We start from the raw sequence: 27,312 nt of genomic DNA, 5'->3' as shown, positions 1-27,312 counted from the left end.
GGGCATAGTATTGGCTGCTACAGTGAGAAAGAATGAATATGGGTTGCGAGGATGTGCTGCTCATGCAAGCGAATGGGGGGGAGGAGAGGAGCAAGGAGGCACGGAGCAGGGGGAGAAACTGGTTCAGGGAGTCAAAAGCCTTCGCCAGGCTGCAGCTGGTATGAGCCAGGGTTCTCTCTTTTGGGTGGTCCCGACTCTACCCTGAATACGCCAGTAGCAATCAGCAGCACAAGTGTAGCTATGCTCCTTCCACACCCAGGACAGACATTATAAGTCAATCACAGAGTTATTGACAGCTGAGCTTGAATCTGGCTTCAGAACTCTCCTACATCCACACTCACAGGAGCCATTACTAGTCAACAGGTATTGCCCCTGAGATACAACCCATCTGCCATCACTTCATCAGCCAGAAGTCCTGTCTCACCTGTTGCCACCTGTGTCCCCTGACAGCCACCTTGCCTGTCAGAGAATCCAAGCATTCTTGCACACATTTCCCAGTGGCCGGGAGGACTCCAAATTCAGGGATTCTTCCCAAGTAATTGAGCCAGGAACTGTCAGTTAGAAAAGAAAAAAAAATGAAAAAGATTGCTTTTTTTTTTTTTTTTTTTTTTTGGGCGGGGGTGGGAGTGGGCTCCGTTATACAAGAAACAAACAAACAAAAAAAAAATGTTATGTTTGCATTATCACCAATTCCTCGGCTAACTGTTTGTTCTTTTTTCCTTCTGTTTTCTTTCTATAAAGAAATAAAGAGTTTAAACATAGGTAAGATGAAGAACTCTTTCCCATCTGATTTGCTATGATTCGTTTGTTCCTTGTTGTGTGCTTCTTGTGTGATGTTGTATATTTTTATGTACCCAATACAGTAACTTTTTTATGTGCTAATTGTGTGTTGTGGATATGATAAGCTTTTGCAATTATGAAATGCAGTCAAAAAGCAACCAAATAAGCTGACAGTAATTAGAATTTCCGGGAGATGCGAGTGCAAGATAATGAACCCTCGGTGAACCTCTGTCCCGGCCGCTCAGTGTGGTCCATAATTGGGCTAAACAGTTGAGGCAAACTTGGGGCTTTTGTAAATGCTGGACTGGGTTCACAAAAGCTTTAATGAACTGGAAACGGGTCAAAAACTCATTTTCAACTCATTAATGATTTTCCCCTAGATATGTGGTCATTTAAACACCACACACACACACACACACACACACACACACACACACACACACGTTAATTGCCAATCTGCTGATAAGAATGAATCCAACAGTTAGATACACTGAGAATTATTGCGAAGCTAAATCACCCTTGAGTAGTTTGGAAGGTGTAGACCAAGTGCCTTTTGTCTAAAGGGCCTCTGTCACCATGCTGATCCACAGTTATGTAAAATCATTTTGGTAGAATTCACATCGACTATGCAAAGCATATGTATGTGCATGAATGTGAGCACTGCAGAGAGATGGATGCAGCAGGAGTATTCTGATAGAAAAGATGCTCTTACCTTTGGGGAGAAGGACAAGGGCAACTTATTCATGGAATGAATGCTGTCTCCACTCCATGAAACCCTTTGTGACAATGGGTCAGAATCGGACAAAAGACAGAATCAAATGACTTGGCATCATCATTCTCTAAGGAATGGCCATTTTTAGGGAAGGGGAAAAAAAGTTCCACCTTTTAATCTTGAACACCCCCAAACTGGCTGATTACAGATACCCCAAGGCAGCCAAGTTTTTTCAAAGACTAGAAATGTCCCCCAGAGGCTCCCGCTTCCTGGAAACCCACAGACCAACCATGTCTGCTCCTCACCACAGACACCAATATGGAACATGGTTCTCTAATGTTCCTCAACTGCTCTCTGGGAATCATGGTTAGAAAGAGGATGGGCTACCAGAAGAATGGTCTCCCCAAGCAACAGCTAACCCCACCTGTCAGCTCCTATGCCAGAGATTTAGAAAAGCCTCTTCAGATCGGGTTCCCTAGAAAGTCCAGAATTAATTATCTTGCTCATACATAGGCACAGATGTGCAGGGCCTTGATCTTCCTGAGGATCATGCCAGCTACTGTTCATTTAGTGAGAGGGTGCAGCATCTAATTAAAAAATGGCATGGATTTTTCCCTTTCTGCCCTAATTTGTTTTGCGTATATGGATATTCTCTAATGACGCGGCCAAAAAAGTGAGGAGGGCAGAAAACAAAGGGAGAGGGAAGGGAAAGAAGAGAACCCAAAGTAAGCCACTCTTTGAAAGGACCTTGACTTCCAGTTCAATTATCAGTCTTAATAGCAACCCGAAGAGGAGCAGGAATTAAAGATGGCCTCAACGCACAAATAGTTCCTAAAAATAGCTTCCCAACTCTTTTCTTTTCTTTTAAATCGGGCAAGAACCCAAAGGATAGTGTTTTAATTAGTAATTTACCAGCTAATGTCCACAGGACAAATACACCTGACACCAACTGTCACCATGCCACCTTCCACTCACCTCTTCCAACCCCCCTCCTCCCGTCATTCCAGAATATAATTGAAAACTATCTGGACAAAAAGGCCTGCACTCATCCTAGGTACATGGAACGCATGCACTGGGCCAGAAAGCAGCTCCCACCATTACCCCCAGGAAAGGAGGGATTGGAATCATCAGCATTGGAGAGATGTGAGCACTCATTCTGGTCCCAGCCACCATGAGGAGCAGCCCCAAGGGGAGAGCTATAGACTTTTGAGCCAGGAGGACCATTAGCAAAGATCAGATTTGATTTTGTCATTTCCCAAAAAAGAAAGTCAATGCTCACCGTTGCCCAAAGACTCACCTGAGGTCCCCAGCTGGGTGTGAGTCATGCATTTCCCGTGTCTTAATCCTGAGTCAGTTCTCCGGGTCTTGCTCCATTTTGGTCCTGCTCACGAAGGACACTGAGAGGCATAGCAGAAGAAACATGCAGACCCCGGGGTCCCACAGTCTCCTGATCTACTTCACACACAGAAGGGATTAGCAGCCAGGGAGGCTCAGGACTCACACCTCGGTATTAATCCAGCATTGGAGAGCTGCATCTTCTCCGTTGGTGATTCAGATGCCGGATGGTGGTTTGGACAGGATCGAGTGCCAATGTTGTGCATGACGGCTAGATAACTACACTTTGCAGCAAATACCGATTTCCTTTGCAAAGACGCTAGGGGACAATCAGCTCTAAGGCCCAGGGCGGGAGATGGCCCTGGGGACCTGGTCCTCACAAGCTTAGCAGCCCCCAGGTTGCTCCAGTCCTCATGACCTCAGAGGTCGTGTAGAGGCATAAATGAGAAAGAGAACATTTATCACAGGGGGATGGGGTTCCTAAATCCCACGAGACAACATGTGAAGACAACACGGGAAATATACGAAGCTGGCATTGAGTGACTATCCTTGCTCACCAAAACAGGACTGGAGGGGGGTCTTTTGTCAGTTCAATGAAGCAATAGTCTGTTAGTTTGGTGGGAATCTTCAAATCCCAAAACAGCATGAGAAACATAAGCCTAATCATGAGTACCTGGGAGCCATAATGTGTTGAAATATAACTCAGAGTGTCACTAATTCACTAAAATGAGAGACACTAGAGAAGGTAAGAGGCTCGCAAGGATTTTTGTCAACCTCCGACCCCAGAGGCCAGCTGCATAGTCCCTTCTTCTCTTCTCTTTGTGCTTCTCCTAAAGCAACAGCCCAGGACACAAGTACTACTTGGCTGTGGACCCTGTGACCGGCTCACTCTACGTTTCTGACACCAACAGTCGCAGAATCTACCGAGTCAAGTCTCTGAGTGGAGCCAAAGACCTGGCTGGGAACTCAGAGGTGGTGGCGGGAACTGGTGAACAGTGTCTGCCCTTTGATGAAGCCCGCTGTGGGGATGGAGGGAAGGCTGTGGATGCGACCCTGATGAGCCCTCGAGGTAAAGACCGCAGAAAGCGAGAGCCCGGTACCCCACATATAGCCTGCTGCAAGCTGAGTAAATCCTTATAGGCTGAGACACCATTTTTTCCAGGCTCCTGGGTCTATGTGGGTGCTTTCAAGCTAATTTACTAAAGTAAACTTTACCTCCCACATACACTACTTATGGAAACATAGTAGTCTGTACCTGGAGACTTCTGGCTGCTGCCAGTCACAGAGAACCAGAAGACAGTGTTAGCTCCATCAAAGTGCCAACCATAAGGGCTAGAGAGGCAACAGAGGCCACCAGGAGCTTCCACTATGCCAGACTTTGTTGTTAGACCACAGTGTATCTAAAGTCTGAGGCATCGTGTCGGTCATGTTGTGAATACCCAAGAAAATTGTAGCTGCTAAGAATTGTGGGGGGTGAGGTGGGGTACTCAGTGGGAGGCAAAGCTTTTTCCTCTTCGTCAAAAGAACGCAATCTACTTCTGGATCAGTGGTTCTCAACCTTCCATTCTTCAACACAGTTCTTCCTGTTGTGGTGATCCCCAACCATAAAATTATTTTCATTGCTAGTTCATAGCTGTCATTTTGCCACTGTTATGAATCGTAGTGTAAATATCGGTGTCTTCTGACAGCCTTAGGCAACTCCTGTGGAAGGTCATGAGCCCTACGTTGAGAACCACTGCTGTAGACAGACACATGGCCATGTCTTCTTCCTTAAATTAATCAGTTGGTCTAGCTGATCTCCTATCCAAGGGACTGTCCCTCAGGAAGGTGGGTTCACCATAAGCCACACTAAAGGGAGCAAGAGGACTAAATTAGCCCTTTAATGACATAGAGTCCTTTCCCAGAATCCCCAGCCCCTGGCACAGTCATTACAAGCCACCATGAGGTTCTCTTGAGTCTGCCTGCCTTTCTGGTCTCTGACTCAGAAAGGTGCAACTCTCCTTTTTCTTGTCTTCTGTCTTTTTCTTCCAGAAGCTGGCCTAAGACTAAGTGGCCATTTGATACTTTGGGCCTTTTCACTTTTTCCCTGAAACCCCTTCCCTGCCATGTGTCTGCTTATCTACCATATGGCTGGCCTCCATGCCGGCTTAGCTCAAATAGCGTGGTTTCCTCTTGTTCTCTGACTTCCTCCTCCAGGCAACTGCCGAGATTTATAGCTTGCCTGCCTTGGGTATTTTTCTTTTAAACTCTAAATAAATTGTCCTTGAGTTTCAGAGATTAAAAAAGGAAGAAGAAGAATTTGGGGAGGGCTGGATAGATAGCTGTCACTTAGTAAAGTGTTTGAGGCATAATCATAAGGACATGTGGCATTTACGTAAAAGAAAAAAACTCAGCTGCAGTGGTACATACCTGTAATCCCTACTCTGGAGAGGAATAGAGACAGGGGGATCCCTAATTACATCAGATCAGCAGGTTCCAGGTTCAGTGAGAGACCCTATGTCAAAAAAAAATAGACAGCACCCAATATCGACTTCCGGCCTCCAGATGCATGTGTGCACATACAAACATGTATGCATGTGCACACACACACACTAAAATTAAATAAATAATAAAATAAGAAAGGACGGGTATTATTTCCATGACTCCTATCCTGGGGAGTTCTTGGAATCGATAAGTGTCTATTTGAAAGGACTAAAGATGCTTGGGGTTAAAGAGCAATCATATCAGGGTCTATTTCTTGTTAGCATTTTTAGCTACTGTGCAAGCAGCCTGCAGCATGGATTAAGGATGCCAAGCCTTGTACTTGGGCACTGAAATGAAAACGCAAAAGAAATAGAAGCTGCAGTCTGTGTCTTATCAGTCCTGCTGTGACAGGGAAATGCTAGGGCTCTGTGTCCCCTGGGGGCACTGGAGTGCTGATTGGAGTCAAGGCTTAATTGGGAATTCTTCCTGGAGGATACATTTTGAACTGGGAGTTTATGGCTAAAAGCATCCTTGTCTCTCAGCCTCATTGTCACAATTAGTTGTGAAGGGTATTTGAGTAATATACTACCAATCTTTTTTTTTTTTTTTAAGCAATGGACTTTGGTAATAACTTGTTTTCTGGAGAGAGCAGAATCTCTGGAGAGAGCGGAGTCTCTGGAGAGAGCAGAGTCGGGGCTGTTTCCCCCTTCATTTGCAGCCCTGGTTCCTCTGCAGTTCAAGGTGATGTCACGGATTGGGGGGAATACAGCTAGCACCCTCGGAATTGAGCACAGCACAGCGCCCTGGAGAAAACGTTTGCCTTTAAAAGACTGAGAGCTACTGTTCTGAGGATGCTCACCCATCCCAGTAAGGTCCCTGGTCCAAACACATCATGCCTAGAGTAGGTCATCCCCCCATCTCCTCCACAAACCATCCTCCTGTCAAAAGAAAAAAAAACCCACATCCCATGCTTTTCCCTCCCCAGGTATTGCAGTGGACAAGAATGGGCTTATGTACTTCGTTGATGCTACCATGATCCGGAAGGTGGACCAAAATGGAATCATCTCCACCCTGCTGGGGTCCAATGACCTCACAGCTGTCCGGCCACTGAGCTGTGACTCCAGCATGGATGTGGCCCAGGTGAGACTCTATAGGTCTTAGCCCATAGTTCCCACGTGTTCCCGTGTGAGTTGGGAGTATGAGCTGTGGACACTGATCTTAGTTTGGAGAGGAATCAAGGTGAACTAGACATTAAGATGGAAAAAAATGCAGGATAGGAATGGGGGGAGAAAGAAAGAGAGAGAGGGGCAATAAAAGAGAGAGAGACTTGGGGGAGAGGGGGGAACAGAGAGGGCAATTCTTCTCTGAGAAGCAGAGCTGGTGGCACACTCCAGCAGTGGCAGATTATAGGGTAGGGGCTGCTGTATAATTATCTCTCGTCTCCATCATTTTCAAAGATTTGAGACTGTACGGTTTAGTGTTACATGTCAATCAGAACTTCCCTGTTAATCTGGAATGATTGCATCTTCACTATATAAACCTCCACTTTGTGTAGTAGTTACCAGAGCAGAGCCCTCCTCAATCATCCCCCAAAGTGTGTGTTTCATTGGGTCCCTTACAGTGGCAGAGACCACAGGCTCCTCAAATGTGCAGCATTTGTTCAAAGAAGCCGGCTTGTATGTTCACCCTGCCTGTAAGATTCTTTTCAACCCTCGGTCAACCTCATAAATTTTAGCTCAAATTCCCCAACAAACTGACAACTTGCTACTGAGATTTTTATTTCAAATTCCACAGAGGAAGAATGTATTTGACTTGGCTCTGTTCACTTCTTTTTTTTTTTTTTTTTTTTTTCAAGCACTCAAGTTGTAGTTTGTTAACCAGCCTGTTCTTTGTCTGTTCTTGGGCTAGGGCCACCTTCCAAGCCACATGGCTGCTTTCTTGCAATTTAGACAAATGTGTCTTCTCCAAATGAACACAGCCTTCTCTGACCCATGGCTTGGGGAGCTGAGTATGGGACTGAATTGCCTTGGTCCCTTGTGCATTTATCTACCTGTTCCACCGCATTTGATGGCTGCAGCCCTGGCTAGTCATCTGAGACTGAGAAACTGTGTCATAGATGGAGCTGGCAGGACTCGAGTCAGGACAGATGAAATTGAAGGAAGAGTTTGTCACGTGCTCCCCTTTTCTCCATCATAAACAGCTGGCTCAGGCAAATAGTTCAATGATGAACAATAAGGGTGCTACAGTTAGTGTATTTCTTAAAAGGCTAAGTCGGTGCTGGGGAGATGTCTCGGCAGTTAAAGGCACTTATTGCTCTTGCAGAAGACTTGGGTTTGAGTCCCAGCACCCAAGAGGTGGCTTACAACCATTCATAAATTCAGTTCCAGGGGATCAGGTATACCCTTGCCCTCTTCCGATCAGGCTCACACATGGTGCCAACATACATTGAGGGAAAGCATTATATAAAATAAAATAACTATTTTTTTAAAGCTAAGTCTTTTCTCCAAATGCATAAAATCAATATATTAGAGCCTGTTCTTGAAATGCTATGTCATGACAGGTTCGTCTGGAATGGCCGACAGACCTTGCCGTCAACCCCATGGACAATTCCCTGTACGTTCTGGAGAACAACGTCATCCTGCGGATCACCGAGAATCACCAGGTCAGCATCATCGCAGGACGGCCTATGCACTGCCAGGTTCCTGGCATTGACTACTCACTCAGTAAGCTTGCCATCCACTCTGCTCTGGAGTCAGCCAGCGCCATCGCCATTTCTCACACTGGGGTGCTCTACATCACGGAGACGGATGAGAAAAAGATCAACCGCCTACGCCAGGTCACCACCAATGGGGAGATCTGCCTCTTAGCCGGGGCAGCCTCTGACTGCGACTGCAAAAATGACGTCAATTGCATCTGCTATTCCGGAGATGATGCTTACGCCACAGACGCCATCTTGAACTCCCCATCCTCCTTAGCTGTGGCTCCCGATGGCACCATCTACATCGCAGACCTTGGGAATATTCGGATCAGGGCGGTCAGCAAAAACAAACCTGTTCTTAATGCCTTCAACCAGTATGAGGCTGCATCTCCGGGAGAGCAGGAATTGTACGTGTTCAACGCCGATGGTATCCATCAGTACACCGTGAGCCTGGTGACGGGGGAGTACTTGTACAATTTCACATACAGTGCCGACAATGACGTCACTGAGTTGATTGACAACAACGGAAATTCCCTAAAGATCCGCCGGGACAGCAGCGGCATGCCCCGCCACCTGCTCATGCCCGATAACCAGATCATCACCCTTACCGTGGGCACCAATGGAGGCCTCAAAGCCGTGTCTACACAGAACCTGGAGCTTGGCCTCATGACCTATGATGGGAACACTGGACTCCTAGCCACGAAGAGTGATGAAACTGGATGGACCACTTTCTATGAGTAAGTAGGCTTTGGACCCGTCTCCCTAGCGCCCTCCCACCTGCTCTCACTGGCATCCGGATGGACCATTCACCGTTGCTTTTAAAATTGCCTAGTCACGTCTTCCTAACTTTAATGATTTCTTATAGCCTCGGGATATTCATGTCCCTTCTCCTGACTCCTAAATGATTTGCTCTATCAGGCCTCTGATATCGAGCATCCTCCCTGCTAGCATTGGGAATTCCTGTTGTCTGCTGCCGTTCAAACTTCAGGATATTGGACACGCACAGCACCTGGGAGATAAAGTGCTGATTAACCCCACTGATTATTCATGTTTGCCATGGGTGCGGAAATTAGAAAGTAAGAGGCAGGGTCCCAGCGGGGCCTCTGTGATTTAACAATAGGTCCAGCAACACACTTGATTGCACAGACAGGTAGATAAACTCTGAATTTCCTCTTTAGCAGAAGCAGATCAATACAGATAAAGTGCTAGGTATATTAAAAGATGTGAGGGCTGGTCATATTTCCTCCAACAATTATCTCATACTTAATAGTTCTACCGTTTGTTTTGAAAAAAAAAAAAAAAAAGCTGTTTTTTCCCTAGCTCCTGAAAGCAGCTTTGGTCAAGCAAGCCTTCTGCCCCAGGTATTAACCTAAAAGTTGCTGGCTGGAGGAGGCTGCTAAGCCTGAGTCCCCAATGACCTGCTAGAGACTGAATGGAATTTACCAGCCTCTGGGCTCTCTCCATGGCAGTGAGCTGAGGGAGCGTTATGCATTAGGAGCCCTGGCTTGCTGTCTGTGTTAGTGTTGCTGCTAGCTGAGAATTCAGTAAGTTGGGGAGGGGATGCCCATAGAGAGATAGGGGTAGGAGGGATAAGAGAAAGAAGACTTCATTGTTGATCACGCTTAAATCAACGATGTCCGCTTCCTGTGTGTACGCCAGTGGGTTTGGGAGAATGCAAAGGAAGCTGTCGCCACCTGCTGGAGTCTTCCTGCATTGCAGAACTGCTTGCCCAGGTCCTGACTTCCCCTTTGGGGAAAGCTCTGTCTCCAATGACTGAGCAACTTCACATCCTTCCAGGCGCTGGGACCTGATCACACTTCACCAGCCAGTGCACTTAGTAGCTGTTGAGTCCCCTGAGTAAGAAGCAAAGGCTGGCATCAAAGAGGTCCTCCTGAATTAGCCCTAGGTTGGAGTCCAGTCCCAAAGTTCGTTCAGATGTAGGAACCCCACAGACATGAACTTTTGATTGGAGGCAGTTTGCTATCAAAGGTCCACAGCTGAATGAAAACATACATGTGATTCTCAATTTTTTTTAAAGTGTTTGTTCAGGAGCTATGGTGAAACTAAATCACGTTTTCTCTATTAATTTGCTACACTTCAGAATGTGAATAGATTGGGGCTGGAGTACTGACCGCTCTTCCAGAGGATCCAGGTTCAATTCCAGCACCCACATGGCAGCTCATGACTTCCAGGGGACCAACACCCTTACACAGGCAAAACAACAATGCACAATAAATAAATAATTAAAAGAAAAAGGAATGTGAGTAAATCCAAGGATCCAGATTCCCCATTGTGGAGATTCACATGGATAAGTTTTCCTCAGGCATCCTAAAAAGATGGGGCATTCTTTTGATTTTTTTTTGTTTTGTTTTGTTTTAGCTTTTGTTGCACATGGTCAGAAGACTGTTGCTTTAAAACTCAGACACAAACCATACTTCCTGTCAAAGATATCAGGTCCAGGTGAACACCACACAAAGATTGCAAAAGTCTAAAGAGAAGGCTGGAGCAACAGAAATGAAACACACACAAAGAGATACAGAGACAGAGACAGAGACAGAGACAGAAAGATATGGTCTATGCTTCAATGAGAGCTTTCTCTCAGTTCCAGGAAGCCCCAGCCTTGGAATTAAGATTTCCCCAGTTGCAGGCTATTGAGTCCTGAAAGAGTATCCTAGGCAAGGTCCACCTTTAGAGGGAATGACAGATTCCACAGTCTCCACAGGAGAAAGCGTGGCTTACCAGGACGTCCCTGGGCCTCAGCATCAGAAAGGCAGTGGTATGGATGCCAGCTCTGGCACGTACTGCCTCACTGGCATTGGACAAGTTTCTCCACCTGTCTGAGCCTCAGTGTATCAGATGGTGATATCCGCTGCACAGGAGCCTATGATCGTTCACTGAACTAGTATATTTTCAGAAACCAGCAAAGGCTGGCGTTCCGAAGCTCAACAGAAACGAGATGCTAACAGGGCAGTAATAAAGCACAGCTATGTCCCCATTCCCTCCCACACAAAGAAGGATGTAAGAGTTAGGCAGGGACTTAATTTCAAACAGTAGGATTGAGGGATGCAGTTTGCACTTTGAATGCTTTGGTTTGTATCCTGCTCTCTTACCGTCCTCAGTTCTATGGTCCCGATCTCCTGGGGGTCAGAGTATACCTTAGCAAACCGGAGTCCAGGGGTAGAAAACATAACTCCCCTTAAGGTCAGGCCCACCGGAAGAGAGAGCTATGCTGTGTGCTCTGTGGTTGTGGTCACGTCCTCCTCCAAATCCAGCCAGCGGGAAAACAGCAGGAACACGTTCTAGATGCTGACTTCCCCTGGAAAGAAGTTCAGCAGTTATATTATAGAAAGAGCAGGCTCTGCAGTCTCCCGAGCTGGAATGAGCCCTTCTGGAGACAGTTACATTGCTGTCTTAGAAGGTGGCTTTTGGAGAGCCAGTCAACATGGAGGTGTAAGAATTGGGCTTCGGGTATCCCCCACCCTGCTGCCATGCTTCCAGAGTAGGGGAAAGCAGCCTTTGTTTACCTTTGCCTTTTCATCTGGCATGAGGCATAGAATTTTGTCCATTTTTGTTCCCATCCAAATCTCTAGTGCTTTCACCACCAGCTTGCATAGAAGAGATGTTTGATGAATGTCTACTGATTATGAACAAGTCAAAGGCCCCGTGGCCACCAAGGTCCTACCAAGTCCATCAGGCTGACACTGAGACCCCATTGCTGGTCATCCAGGCTCTCGCTCCTGAGAGCAGAGAGGTTTCTGCACAGAGAGCTGAATCTGCAGATCTATCCTGGGGAAGCAAGCAAAGCTGTGAGCAGCTGCATCCCCCACGAAAGTCAATGTGCAAGCCAGAAAGCATGCTTTCTCCCTGCAGCCTGTGAAATGTCTGTCCCATCCTCACTGCCTCCCCCAGAGAAGCTCTATTTCCTCCTCTCAGAAGGATGGACCACAGCCTGCCCATTGCCAATGTCCTAAAATACAGGGCATTGAATTCCAAATCCTGCCCGGGTCCCAGAGAACACATTCAACACAGTCCTGGCCTGCTGGATTCTGCTGTTGAGTCTATACAAGACACTCAGAGCCCGAACATTTTCATTGCTTCACTCTCTTATTTTAAAGTATTTTTATGCTTCTAAAATATGAAAGGAAGCTACAGTTACTAAAACATAGGAATATTCAAAGAAGAAAACAAAAATAGTCAAAATCCCACACAGAAAACACTGTTAATATTTATATGTCTATATTTTCAGAAATGCTGGTCTACATGTAAAAAGCCATGTGCTAGGAAGGGGTTATTCTCTATTCTTCCCTCTTCCATTCGACTCTGTTTCTGTGTGTGTGCTCATACACACACATGCCCGTGTGCCAATAGGAATCCACGCTGTTCATTTTGACAGCTGCCTAGGTTTCTGTCTTATATATAGGTAATTATTTAATAATCCCTAATCACTGATCCTTCACTATAGTTCTAACTTGTCACTGTCATAAACAGAATCTTTGGGACCCCCCCCCCACCTGAGAAACCATTGCTTTAGTAGGAAAAAAGAAAAAACAGAGGCATCCCCTTTGGCTTAGAAAGCCTGGGTCCCCTCCACGGTCACAGCAGCAAGCCTCTGAGGGGAAGGTGCTATCTGGATTTCCACTGCACAGCACTCTAGGCAAGGGAAGGGGCAGAGACAAGAGGCTGGACCCCCAGCTCGCTAAGCTTTCTGTCCCTCTGGCCACCCACTGGTCATGCAGCTTAACATCCAGAACTTGACTGTTTCCTCAGCTCCCTAAAGATAATAGTTCCCAGGGCACTCCAAGTCTCATCCAGGTCTCCATCCCAAGTATCCCAGCTCCCTCCATGTTTTATCAGTAATTTTTCTCACTGCTCCCCCATGGACAATCTCCTTCACACATCCTGTACCAGCTCCAGGACCCATCACTCAGAACCTGCCAAGTAGGTTGCTCTGCCCAGTCCAGAAGGAGACCCTCCTCCAGCTAGAGGTCTAGCCATGTGTCCCTTTTCATTCTCTAAGCAAAATTCTCATTGTTCCATCCTCCTCCCCATCTCTCCTGAGTGTGAAAGCCCACGCAAGAGAGTTCAGAGGCTTCTATATGCAGACCATGGGAAGAGCCATTTTCCTCACCTGAGGTCTAAGGAGCCTCTAGCAATACAGCGGTCTTCTAGCGAGGGCAAATACTCTCCATCTGGAAGTAGCAGAACCAGAACCATCTGCTGAGAATCAGGTGAAGACAACTCATATCCATAAAGAACTCTCTTCAGGAAGCTTGTAGGCAGCAAACACGATCGTGGCACACTCAGACATGGTTGCTGAGGTCAACTGAGATCCAGTGAGTCTCCCAGCAGGCTAGGGATCTGAGCTTGGTTTCTTAGGGACTATATGACCAAGCTAGGTTTGTAGTGCTCAGGCCAGAATATGGAGGTGGCAATTTGTCCCAGGCTGACTTTGAGAGGTCTACAAGTGGAATGAGGTGGTACCATGCAAAAGGCTAAGGCTCAGACATTCTCAAATACCAGATTTGGATTGGATTGGATTGGATTGGGGGGAAACAGTGTGGTTTAAGGCTGGGGAAAAGGGGTCGGTGATTAAGAGCACTCGCTGCTCTTCCAGAACACAAGTCCAGTTCCCAGCATCTACACTGGGCAACCAACAACTGCCTGTGACTCCAGTTCTCTTCTGGTTTTCACGGGCCTGAGTGCACACACCCCACCACACACACACACACACACACACACACACACACACGCACGCACACGCACGCACGCACACACGCACGCACGCACGCACTTAAAGGTTTGCTCAGCAGAGGTGAGACAAAATAGAGTGGATAGTTGGGGAGCATTGACTTGGTCGCTCTGTGGAACACATGAAGAGCAAAGGATGCTTACAAGTAGCCATCCCCACTAGCTCAGAAAGATGTAGTCAAGCCCGCACTGCTTGAAACCAGGGGACTGGTTTCCATTGGGGTGCAGTCAGTGATATCAAAGGGCTCAAGAAAAGCACAGCATTGTTCCTCAGACAGATTGAGGTTTGGGTTACAGCAGGCCTTCAGTGCGGAGCACCATCCAGGGACTCCCACCTTCCAGTCTCTGCCCCCATGAGTCTGGCCTTCCTGTGGGTCTGAATGTCAAGGAAACTTCCGGCTCCATGGGCTGTGCTTCACACTAGCATTTCTCTCCTCCAGCTATGACCACGAGGGCCGTCTGACCAACGTGACCCGGCCCACGGGGGTGGTGACCAGTCTGCACCGGGAGATGGAGAAATCCATCACCATCGACATTGAGAACTCCAACCGTGATGACGATGTCACTGTGATCACCAACCTCTCTTCAGTGGAGGCCTCCTACACCGTGGTGCAAGGTAAGGCCCCAGCCCAACACCCCTCTGCCCCGAGATCATGCCCAGCTGCAGAGCCGGCAAGCCCTCACCTGAGAGAACTTCTGAACATCCAGAACATTCCTCAGCTTTCTGTCTTACCCAAATGTCTACAGCAAACCCACTCTACCGGAAAACAGTCTCAGAGGGAAAAAAAATAAAATAAAAATAAATCTCTCAGATGCAGGGAAACGTCACACCCTCTCACCAAAGGTTTAATTATCTGGAGAAACCCACATGTCTAAAAACATCTAATTTTTCCCCAACTACTTTCTTCCTGTTTCTTACCTATTCCCTTCACCCTCTAGAAACCCAACCCATGTCATTATTTCCTCAAGTACTGTTTGTTCTCCAGGGCTACCACTGGGTTTGGGTTTCGTCATTGTTCCATTCTGATTTTCTCTTGCAAATATGCTCTTGAGCAATCTCTTGCCAGGACCCGGATCCCCGAGGTCTCTGACCACCCGTTGTTTTTGTTGTATGCAGTCCAGGGCAAGCGCAGGGGCTGGCAAGAAACAGCATTTTACAGATTAATTTTTTCTTTTAATTAAGATATAATGTCGGTGGGCTCGCCAGTTGTCAGAGGATAAAAGTGTCCTCTCGGCAGATAAATGATGACATTTCTAGACTATTATCCCTCGGCAAAGCCTGTTTCAATGGCTCTATTTCCACTCCGCCAGATGATTAACGATGTAGATTGTGTCCTTCTGCATGATGGCCAGAGTCACTGAGTGACAGGTACAACCTTGCTCGCTCCCCCAAAGCTGGCATCTCACAGGCCAGCCCAGCCTGGCTCCTGCACCCAGATGATGAGGACACAGCGTGCCTATGAAAGCGGGCTCCTGCTTGTGATTCTTTGATACAGGAAAAGGTCAGAAGTCTGATTGACTGGTGTAGATTCTATTCGGGAAGATAAACACACATTATCAGCCCCCACTGACTCCATCTACCTCACACTGTGTGTATGCTTCCCAAGTTCTTTGGTAGCACAGTGATGCGGGCAGCAATGGTGCCATGAAGAGACCGGAGGTAGCTTTTTCTCTTCCCTGTACCGATGAACAGTGGACTTGCCTCGCAGTGCCTCTGGCCTGTGCTTAGACCATCAACCTTGGGTTAGATGATAGGCCAAAGGGGAAGGAAAAATTGAAGTAGTTTGCCTTTCATTTATTTTTTTTCATATAAGCTAAAATATATATGTTAAAGTTCAGGGATTTGATTGACACAAATTGTGTAGGCAATAGACATCTTTAAATGTTTAAATGTGCTATTAATAGTCTTCAGTGAGTAAAAGAAAAATATCACGGCATAATTATTTCTGGAGTGCCACATATTAATAATGTTTTCCTTCCCATGGATCAGTAACATCTCTGCTACTCACCTTCCCATTGTGTGTGTGCTAATTGAAGGCAGCCTCAGACTGACAGCTGCAGAGTACCATGGAAACCTGTAAAAATAGGGGTTCTATTCTCTCCTGACTAATCAAGTGGATAATTTCTCTCCCCATCCCCACCCCCACTAACATTCTTCCAGATCAAGTGCGAAACAGCTACCAGCTCTGCAATAACGGAACCCTGCGGGTGATGTACGCCAACGGCATGGGTGTCAGCTTCCACAGTGAGCCCCACGTCCTGGCAGGCACCATCACCCCCACCATTGGGCGCTGCAACATCTCACTGCCCATGGAGAACGGCCTAAACTCCATCGAGTGGCGCCTGAGGAAGGAACAGATTAAAGGCAAAGTCACCATCTTCGGGAGGAAGCTTCGGGTAAGCAGGTCAATCCTTGCCCTGCCATACACTTGGAGGGGACGGGACCCTTCCTCACACTGCAGAGGAGAACGTTAGGCCTCCAGAAGGCCTTTCCACTTTCAGAAGGTGGGAGATGTATTCCTCTGGGCTTAGGGGAAAAAAATCCCTCCATTTCCCGAGACAGCGATCCCCGTGGTCGATTCACAGGGTGCCTCAGCTGGAGAAGGTATTGGTCTTCCTTTTGCACCTGCCGTCTCCTCCCTCAGCTGTCACTATCTGGACAGTGCAACACAGGAGTCAGGGCTGGTGCCTACCGTATGCTTGGTCATTTTCTAAACACTAGAAGAACAAAAGTATAAAGTGTGTTATTCACAGCCAAGGAGGGATGCTCTTCCGGAAATGCAGACGCAGGATGATCACAGGGTGTGTGCAGACAGATCCCTTGGGGATACTGTGTGGTCACAAAAGAAGATGTCTGCTAGCTAGCCTGATGAATCAGGAAGGTATCCCAAGAGGAAGGAACAAAAAATGTGCAGTAGGAAGTTTTGACCAGCCCTAACTTACATCTTTGAAAAGCTAACAGAAACACATTTATTAAGGGCATCCATGCAAAAGCTAACAGAAACACACTCACTGCAAAAAGCTATGCTATGGGCACTACATTAAATGCTTTATTTGTGTTACTGTGATATTTTCAATAGCCTGTTGGGATCTCAGGTGAGAAGCAGAGGTTCAAGGAAGCTAATTAGATGTCAGGACATAATAACTAAAATTCAAGGCTAAGCCAGGACTTGACCCCAGGTCCACCTCTCTGTCTTGTTCACTGGTCAGTATTCTTAGCCACAGTCCCACACATCTTCCTATTTAGATGATCAAAGCATGATGGATCCTGTTCCTGTCAGTTCTTGTCACACAGAGGGACCTACTCCTACCGTGGTGACAACCCTTCTCCCAGGGTGAGGAGATGACGGCCAGAAACCTGTCTTCATCATATCCAAAGCATGTTTACTGAGCACTTAGGGCCAGGCCCTGTGCTGGATACTTAAGGCAGATGTCACACAGGCAGAGCTCTGACCTTCCTGCCACTTGCATCCAGGGGCAAGGGGCAGGAAAGAGGAGACAGCCAAGAAGTAAACTAATAAAGACCTAAGTAAATCGCAGGTCAAGACAGGCCCGAGGAAAATAGTCAGCCACAGAGTGAGGCAAAATCAAAACAATGCTCCAGAATTCCTGGGAGTAGAAGACTGAGTACCTGCCTAACGTGGGTCATAACTTCCGAAGCCCGGCCAGGCAGGTGACCTCCCTGCAGAGCCAGGCTACTCCATATTAAGATTCTGCCTTTGTCTGGCTAGAGTTTAATTCTCCACATTAGGTTATCAGCAGACTCCCATGTTTTTCTTCCTCTGCTGATATCTGCAAAGTTGCAAGCTGCAATATCTTCCTAAAGACAAAAATGGAATAAGATTAGTGGCTAAATCCTTAATGACTGGATTCAGGGCTGTGTAATTGATTTTTGATATGCTGCACTGTAGAAGTTGATTATAAGTAGTAATCATGCCTTTTCCTTGATAAATTAGTTATGCGTTTTGACTAAGTTTTCAAAATAAAGATAAATGTGGCCCTAAAATAAAATGGCAATAATCCCAACTCTGAATATTAAAATTCTTAATAATGGTACTTGTGGTAATTAACAGAAGTTAGGCACGCAAGTCTTATAACTGAATTTCTGCCAGGGTTAGACTTGCTGGCATCATGTTTATGCAAATCAAAACACAGTTTTATCTATCAACACCTCAACATTTAATTGTCTGGTGTTCGTTCCTGTAACAATAATCACATATCCATTTAGCTCTCTTAAATGAAAATCACTATGAGATTATAACAGGTTGAGTGGACTGAAAATGTAATTTGAAAATGAGGGAGAAAGCCTGGAATTTATTTGCATCTCATTTATTTTAATTCAGTTCATAAACTGTTTAGTGAATGAAATAAAAGAAACTCCTGGAAACTGCTGGGGGGTGGGGAGCTGTTGGAGGAAAGGTGTGGGGGAGGTGCTGAGCATAGTGTTTTGGGGGACTTTGGCTTGGCCTTCTCTCCCTGTGCTTCATGAGTTCCTTTTAGGAGCTTTGTAGCCCCTAAGCTAGCGACATCTGTCGGCCCCTAGGGCAAGCAGGCTGTCTCAGTCCATGATGATCAGGACGTTGCAAGCAGCACAGCATTAAGGAAAGGGGGCACACACTGTATCAGCCAGGAGCAGGTAATCCATGGCACAGGTAACAAATAGGCCCTGACCTTTCAGAAGCTTAATGCATCACAGTCCAGACAAGCCGCACAGCGACTCATGACGACTAAACCCAGTTGCTCTACGTTGGGATCCTACCACATCAAACACACGTGTCCCGGAAGCTGCTGTAGAAGAGGAAGAGTTTAAAGATGTCATGGGAGCTTAGTGAGCTAGCCTGCATGTCACATGCATCCATTCCACACACCCAGGAGAGGACAGTTGTGTTAACCCCAAGGGAGCTTGGAAAATGGCTTTTCTGATTACCAGGGAAAAACCAAAAGATTTGGGGAGCCCAAATCAGGTCACAGGGTTGACAAGAGACCAGGAGGGTTTCGGGGAAGTCAGAGTCAGTTCTGAGGAGCAGCAGAAATTAGCTAGGCAAAGATACCGGAAAGAAGTTTCCAGACAGAGAGAGAGAGAGAGAGAGAGACACCCTCAAGAAGGCCAAGATACAGGAGCGTGCAGGGGAGCAGGGAGAAGCAGTTCCGAAAACCCCAAAACTCATGAGGCCTGAGAAAAAAAAAATAGCCAGGGCCACATGGAAGGGAATATTATGCTAGGCCCATATTTATCCTGAGAGCCGTGGAGAGTTGTCCCAGGGCTTAATTAGCAGAGTGATGTGTGGGGATGCGTGGATTAGAAAGATCTCTCCAGCTTCCCTGGGTGCAGAGGAAGACAGACTAGGAGGAGGACCAGCCAGGAGGAGAGGGACAGCTCAGAGGCTGTTACAGTAATGCAAACCAGAAACTGGTCTCCAGCAGGGGAGAAAGAGAGAGAAGAGGGAGAGGCCTGGGAGAATCGCAACACACATGATTAATAGGATTTGGCAGCAAGTCTGGCTGCCGTGCGGTGCGACTTCCAAGAGGCCTTTCACGTGACCGCGTAGACCAGGAAGGCTGTGCCAGACTCTGAGCATGATGGAGAGAGGCCAGACACTGAAAGCCGAAATAGATGTGGGCGGCAGGGTGACCCCAGCCCTGCCTTCTAGGATGAGGAGACCAGGAAGGGAGTGGAAGATGTGGCTGGTCACAGCCGTGCCATAGGTTGTTCCCCAGGGACAGCGTTTGGAGTGAGTCTAAGGAGCCAGGATGGCAACTGGCAGTGTCACAGGCTAGACCAGATGGTCTGGCCTCTCCCCAGCACCAGCCGTCTTGTGAGTCTGACCACTTGGGGTTGTGAGACCAGGCTCTGAGTGGTCCAGTGTTGAGAGGTGTCCAAAATTCCCAGCGAAGAACTTTCCTGTAACAGAACAGCCAGTGAAGTCCTAACCCTTCCCGGTAACCTGTCTTGTCACGGTCCTCCAATCAGAGATATGTCTTAACCATTGAACGTGCCAAACATTCCTCCTTGTAGACTGGGAACATGTAAGATGATGGTGGTGCTGTAGACAAAGTTTGATGGATCAGTCCCACGTTTCCTGCCCAGGATCAGGCGAGGCAAGAAAGAGTTTCATCATGCCTCCCAAAGATTTGTCTCTTGAAAGAGTACCTCCTGTTGCTTTCCTCCACACCTCTCACTATCCTCTCTGGTATTTCAAAAAAACAAAAAAACAAACAAATAAACCAACTGCTTCACAGCATCTCTCAGCTCCATGATTGCAGGGACCATGTCACATTACCACACTAGTGACAAGTGTCCTGTGGGAAGATGTGATAAGTACATCCTCTTTAGGCTCCACTTGGAAGATGTTTACCACATAAATTCTCCCCTACCCTAAGAAAGTAGAAGTTGGAAGCACATGCTCCCACCCCCAATCTGTCCAGAATCTTTCTCTGCAACACATGTTCAGGATAGCAAGATAAAGGGGGGCATGCATTGTCTCATGAAGTGGACCTCCACAAGGGGGGAGCTGACCTAGAGAGTCCAAGATGTCATCAGGTTCACGTTGCTCTCTTCTCTTTCCCACAGCCCCTTCCCCACTTCCCAACAGTATTGATTTTGGCAATTAGGCTAATTTTCTTGTGCAGTAGGCTGGTGCTCTCTTCACATGTGGGGGAAAAGAAGACTTGGCCAAAGTCTTACATCATCTCAGTTTGGTAGAACCAGAGGACAGAATCTCTGAGTTAAAAAAAAAAAAAACAAAAAAAAAAAAAAAAAAAAAAAAAAAAATCAGTCCCATGGAGGAACTGTGATTGGTGGCTCCGGTCGCTCGCTCGCTAGGGTGATAGTCCTGTGATTGGCCAGGCTCAGGTCACATGTCCAAACCTGACTCTTGTAAGGGAGTCATTCATGTAGAATGAAGAAGGTTTGGAAAAAGAGGGTCCTCTACCCAAAGGAAAGGATGCTAAACTAAGATTAAAAAAAAAATCTGCATCCTCCATCCCTCCACAGCCTGGCCATAAGGCAGACTAGAAGCCCTTCTCCTCTGCCCAGTAAGTCTTTCTCCTAGGCTCCTGGGAGAGGGGACCAAAATGAACACTTCCATTACCATCTAAAAACCTCTTCTTTTTTCCTAGCAAGAATTTGTACCTGATTCTCTCTAAAAAACGAGGGCACATGTCACTAGGGGTATTTCTTCTTGATTGTGATTTACATAGAGATTGCAAATACAAGAAACAGCTCCATGGGTAGGTATGAGGACAAAAGAAAAATTGCTTCCGAGATAATCTTCCATTGTGATGCTGGTGTCTGTGTTATCAGCATTCCAATATGAAGTGGGAGTTAGTAATTGTGTTTGGGTTTCCATATCATTAATATGACACCACAGTTACATACTGGTGTGCATTACTTTTGTATTATGCATGTGTGCGGGTGATCATGACCTCCTGAACTCAGTCCTGTGGAGGGCCCACCCAGGCAGTTCTGCTAACATACTTCTATTGTCTTGAAAGCCTGGATTCTGTCCCTCCATGCCATGACACATTCATTCTCCACCTGCCTGGTGTTTTCTTCTCCCAGCACCCGCTATAGTCTGGACACACTTACTAACCACTCCGTGTGTATTTATGACCAAAACAGACGGGATCCTGTGTGACCTTGAGAACGTGGTGATGCATCCAGACCAGTTTGCAGCACCTTGAATTTGATTAGCTTAAATTACACATAATTCAAAGGGCAAGCCTCTGCTCACATTGAACCATGAATTCCCTAAGCAAACAGTACTTTACTTTTGGATAACTTATTGTACTAGAAAGTCATGATTGTTATGTTAAAGATTTGTTTTATTTTTTTCAATTATGTGTATATGAGGGGCAGTATGTGCCATGTGCCCTCAGAGTCCAGAAGAGGGTATTGAATTCCCTAAAGCTGAAGTTACAGGCAGTTGTGAGCTGCCCAACAAGGTGCTGGGAACTTGATTGGCCTAGGTCGTCTGCAAAAGTAATACATGCAGTAACCACTGAGCCATCTCTCCAGCCCGCTTGTTGGTAGATTGTTTGTTTGTTTGTTTGTTTCAGAACTCTCAAGTTTATTTGGGGAAGGGGAGAATGAGTTTGTAAGGTATCCAGCCCCCAGGCTGTTAATTCCTCTCTGTCCCCTGTCTTCCATGGATGAGGGGACAAGGGCCAAGTGAGCTGGAGACCTAGTAGAGTAGGAATGCAAGGCCCAGAAGTAGAAAGCAGAGGAGAGAGAATAGGGGAGCAGGGTGGTAGATTTAGGGTGGCTAGAGTAAGGAAGGGCAGCTAGCATTGTGGACAGTCTGAGCCAAGACTGGAGGCTGTTGGCATGGCCCTGTGCCCACAACTGCCAAAGATAGGGCATTTCTTGCAGTTTTTATTGTTGTTTTTTAAGACAGGGTCTCGATATGCAGCCCAGGCTGGCTTCAAACTGCCAGTCCTATGGTTTGAACCTCGCAAGTGCTAGGATCACAAGCATATATACACAAGCAAGAATTTACTATTTCGGATGGTATGGGGAGAAGTATTAAACACACGCAGGCATACACACACACACACACACACACACACACACACACACACACACACACCCCTTAAGTGTTAGCAAAGCAACACAAGCAATGATAAAATAAATGTCATATAAACAAACTGTGGCAATGCTCTGAAGAAAAGCCTAGGTCAAGAATAGGTAATACGTGAGGTAAGCTACTCTGAGAAAAATGGCATTTGAGCTGAAAACCGAATGAAGAATAAGTGTTGGGATTCTCTGGCCCTGGGGTGGAAGAAAAGCCCTCCGTACTAAGGCCCTTGCATGTTCAAGGGCCCTGAATTGGCGGAGGCAGGATTCCCTGAATCCCGAGCAGAAACAAAAACAGGGTGAATGGAGTAGACCAGCTGAGGGGAGCTGGAGGGGCCAGAGCCTCCTTGGCTGTGGTGAGGATCTTTGAGACTCAGCCAGCCTCCATGGGTGTAACTAGTGATGATGCAGAGGATTGCTGAGGGGTAGCCTTCCTATCCAAGTCTTGCTCATCCTTCGGTCTCAGCACATCCTCTGGGAATTTTGTGGTCGGCCCCTGTGCTGGCTCCAGGTCCTGCCCGGTTCTGTGCTTGCCTGCTGATGTTCACCCTCATTACTGCCCCGATTCTCATTCAGAGTTCACCTGTCTCTACTGAAGTCTCCCTGGAAGTTAGCTGGCTCTGTCTCAGGGCCTGTCACAGTAGCAAGCACACAAATAGATACTTGGTAAATACCATATGGGTGAATGAATGAATGAATGAGTGAGTGAATGAATGAATGGGATGAGCTGATGTTATGAAAAGTCACTCCCTTCTACCTCTGCCTTAGTTCTAGATTGGGAGAGCCTTCTGGAATGACTGGCTATTCTCTGGAGCAAAGCCCTTCAGATGTTTGACGCTCACCGATGACCTAAGTCACATTTTCTCGTCTTGATTTTCCATAATAGCGCTTTAGATGGTCAGAGTTGACAGGGCTCATGCATTCATCCCATTCCAACCTCCATCCTCACACATGGCCCCAGGGACATGGAATTTTAAGAGAAAGGACCTGTTCACCAGGACCTTGCAGGTTACCACAGATGGGAAACTGAGGTACTGTCAGTGACGATGTGGCTTTGCAATGAATCAGTGTCAAACCTTGACTCAAGATTTGGATCCTTCGCTTTTCCCACTCCCATCACCACCCAAAAGAGCCAGTCATCCAAAAATAATGTTTGCTCGGGGAATCCATTATTTAATGTGTTTACAGAGGCTCCCCCTCTAATGATGCATTATTTAAGCTAATATTAAATTTATACCAAGTTGTTTTGTCTGCACAAACGCTGATCCCCATGTGGTGCTGGGTTTTATGCAGTGGCATCTGGGGATGGATGCTTTTAAGTCCCCGAGGACTGACCCAGAAAGCGAGTGAGAATGTCACCTAGCCAGGCTTTTCCTTTGGGTAAGTGAATAACTAAACTCAAAGGCAGGTATATCTGCTTTAAACATCGGAGACTCTCACAACATCCCTCGTCCGTCTCCTTGGGTTTCCCATCCTGGGAGCCAAAATGGGCAAAGGGTTCTTCTGTGTGTCTAGCTGAAATCTGTCCTGCTGTGCTACAGTTCCATTTCCTGGGAGGGGACTAGCAAAATGTAATTTCCTCCTTTGTGTTTCTCAGATCACACGCTCCTGTTGCCCCTAGAGCTGAGTTAGAGTCACCCACGATGGGCCCAGCAGGGCCATTTTGACGACAGTGTTTCCTTTTCTCTGTGTTTTTTATGAGCCTTCCTGTGACAGGCATGCACTTGGTGAGATCAAAACACGCTGGGGGGAAATCCCAGAGGGGAAACTATTTCCCAAAATCTGCCCTCTGCAAAAATAAAAACCTTGCTAAATAGCTGAGTTTTATTAACTGGGGAAGCTAGGCTGAGGAAAACGCCCGATAATTAAAAATAATGGCTTCCTTACAAACACAAAATTGTATTAATTTAAAAATTGGTTTCTCTATCGCTGAATGCCTGCCGAGCCGGCTGAGAAGGGAATTGTGCTGATCCTGGCAGTGAAAATAATTCAAAATAACTTTTATGTTCTCCAGGAAGCCTCAAGGTTAATTTAAATATTGCGAGTCGGGTAATTTAATTTGGAATAAGAGAACAGTGTGGCTAAATTAAAGCCCCTGCACACTCTAAACCGGGGGGCAGGCACCCCTAGAAAGTCGAGCACGCCTGGTGGACCCTCCATTGGCTTACATCATACAGCCCCAGCACCCTCCTTATAGACACTGCCCTTAGAATTAAATATTTTTGATTAGATTACACAACTGGCCTGAACTCTTTGGTGGGGCTTTCGGTGAATTTATTACATTTAATTATGAGAAGGGCTGGGCTTTTAATAGAAATCTCACATTTGCCAACACCAACCAGTGATTTTCAAAATGTCTTTCCTGGGTCCTGTGTGCACTAGGGAGTCATGCATACCCTCCTGAGGGTTTGCTCTGAAATGATAACTGACTTGTAACAAGGTTCCCAAGAATTCTGACAGCATTAAGTTTTGGATGTTAAAAAAAAAAAGAAAAGAAAAGAAAGAAAAAAAAAAAAAAAAAAAAAAGAAAAGAAAAAAAAAAAAAAGAAAAGAAAAGAAAAGAAAAGAAAAGAAAAAAGAAAAGAAAAGAAAGCCTTCCTCTCGCTTTGGCTTCCAGAGCCCCTTCCCAGATGCTGTAAATCTGTTCCTAGGAATATTCCCCTTAAATTGTTGAGTCTCCTTTTAAGTCCCTATCAGCTTAGTTCCCGTCTCCATCCCCGGGCTCACTGTCTGGTCTACACTCTGGCTCATACATCTAGTCTCCCCCTCTTGGGAGGATCCTGTGGGAACAGCAAGGGCCTGGACATCTCCTGAGTTTAATCCTCCTGTGCAGCTGTGGAAGTGACCCCTCAGTGCTCAGTCACCCCTGTATTTCTAGAGACTGCAGAGATGGCTCATCCAGTAAGGTATTTACCTGTCAAGTATGCGCACCTGAGTGTGACCACCCAGCACCCACGTAAAAGCTGGGTGGGTGCCTGAGTGCAACCTGTAATCCCAGTGCTGGGAAGGTGGAGGCAGCACCCTGGGCTTGCTCTCCAGCAGTGAGACCCTGAGAGACCCTCTGTCACCCAATATTGATATCTGGCTTCCATATATATGTTCCTACACATGGGGGGAGGGGATGGAGAGGGGGGGAGAGGCAGAGAAAGAGAGAGTTCTACAGAAACTGTGAAGATTGAAATAATGTTAAGTTACAGAAAGTATCAACACAGTACCAATTAAAGTATTAGGAGATTGTGCATTACTTTCAAATGCTAGTGACAGAAATTATAAGTAACACAGGCTTGGGGCTGGAGAGATGGCTCATTGGCTGCTCTTCCAGAGGACCTGGGCTCAAGTCCCAGCACCTGCACGGCAGCTCGTAATTCCCACCCCAGGAGTTCCAGCACCCTCCTCTGGCCTTCACAGGCACTGCACACACAGGGTGCACAGATATCATGCAGACAAAACTCCCATACATACATATAAGATGAAACAAAGCTAAAAGAAGTAACAAAAATTTATGTAATATATAGGTTTGTATTTCTTTCTTTTCTTTTTTTTTTTTTTTTTTCCGAGACAGGGTTTCTCTGTGTAGCTTTGCGCCTTTCCCGGAACTCACTTGGTAGCCCAGGCTGCTCAAACTCACAAAGATCCGCCTGCTCTGCCTCCCAAGTGCTGGGAATAAAGGCGTGCGCCACCACACCGGCTTAGGTTTGTATTTCTTACGATAAAGCCTAGAAGCAACCCATTCATGAATGTGTGGGTGACTGACAGCTAAGGTCTTGGCTATTTTTATCCTGTTTGAGCCACCATCTTAGAGGTTCCATCCTCAAAAATCACCTCATGGTGGCTCATACCTGTGATCCCAGTACTTAAGAGACTGAGGCAGAAGGATTGCTACAAGTCTGAGTTTATAGCATGAGCTGCAATATGAGCTATATAAGTGAGTTCCAGACACGCCTGAACTATGGTAGAAAACGCTGTCTCAAAAAAAAAAAAAAAAAAAAAAAAAAAAAAAAAAAAAAAAAAAAAAAAACTCACCTCATAGTCACCAAGTGGATGCTTAGGTTCCAGTCACTGCATCCACATCTCACCCAGGAAAAGGTGGACCGTGGGAAGAGCAAAAGCTGCAGTTTTTCAGCGAGCCAGCTTTCTTCCAAGGATAGCTCCTCACATATACAGCCAGCGACTACCACCTCCTCTTTGTAGGCGGCTCCCGTCCCCAAATGAAGCTGGAAAACGCAGTTCTTTGCCTGGACACAGAACTTTTCCCCAGAATGCAGGTCCCTGAGGTGCTAACACTACTCTCAATCTCCGTACAAGTTGCAAAACAAAATGCCCCAGGGCTGACACAATGCTTCCCTGGCCCCTCGGCCTCTTACACGTCACCAGGCACTCAGGGAGCCGGGAAGGTGCTCAAACGGTAAAGGAACTGACTGGATAAGTCAAGCCTGAGTTCAGACCAACACTTGCTTCACTGCTGCGAGATTGTGTGTGTGTGTGTGTGTGTGTGATATTCATGTGTCCACCTGTGCCCAAGCATGGAGACCACAAGAGGACACCCTGCTGTCACTCTCCACTTTTTTTTTTTCTTCAGACAGGGTCTGTCACTGCCGCTGGAGCTTAGGTGGCATCCAGCAAGCTCCGTCCATCTTCCCATCTTCACCCCCACAGCACTGAGGTCACAGGCGCACGTGGTCACACTGAGCTGTGGGTGCAGGGGATCTGAACTCAGATCCTTATCCTTGCACAGCAAGCGCTCTTACCGGTGAGCCGTCTCGCGGCCCCTGCGGTGTGACTCTGAACACGTGTATGCAGTCTCGGGGTTTCTTCCTGTGTTAGGGGTCTTGGAGAGCCCTAACTGAGCCCAAGTCTCTGACCTGACCCTGTCTGCATCAGCACACGGCACTGCGCATCTTGTCAGCATTACCGTGGTCGTCATCACCGCCGTCTTCATTAGGTGCCGCCGCATTAGGAGGGTAGGGCGAGGAGGCAGCAGACAGCTACCGACTCTTCTCC

At 46.8% G+C, this 27,312-nt stretch overlaps 1 protein-coding gene across 16 annotated transcripts in view; it reads left to right on the top strand.

Annotated features, from left to right (window-relative positions):
* Tenm2 (teneurin transmembrane protein 2) overlaps nt 1-27,312 on the top strand; it is a 1,236,692-nt gene that overhangs the window by 1,187,926 nt on the left and 21,454 nt on the right. For 15 of the 16 annotated variants that reach the window (XM_028864303.2, XM_028864310.2, XM_028864309.2 and 12 more), the window contains 6 exons: nt 742-762; nt 3,664-3,896; nt 6,276-6,430; nt 7,851-8,725; nt 14,177-14,352; nt 15,898-16,133. In XM_028864303.2, the coding sequence (XP_028720136.1) occupies nt 742-762; nt 3,664-3,896; nt 6,276-6,430; nt 7,851-8,725; nt 14,177-14,352; nt 15,898-16,133 (1,696 nt within the window). The remainder of the gene's footprint in view (nt 1-741; nt 763-3,663; nt 3,897-6,275; nt 6,431-7,850; nt 8,726-14,176; nt 14,353-15,897; nt 16,134-27,312) is intronic. The other variant, XM_028864307.2, reaches the window with a different exon arrangement.

The sequence above is a fragment of the Peromyscus leucopus genome, chromosome 8b, assembly GCF_004664715.2.
Source record: "Peromyscus leucopus breed LL Stock chromosome 8b, UCI_PerLeu_2.1, whole genome shotgun sequence".
NCBI classification, from domain to species: Eukaryota; Metazoa; Chordata; class Mammalia; order Rodentia; family Cricetidae; genus Peromyscus; species Peromyscus leucopus.
Note: the sequence above shows the minus strand (reverse complement) of the source record. Positions and strands in the feature narration are given on the sequence as shown.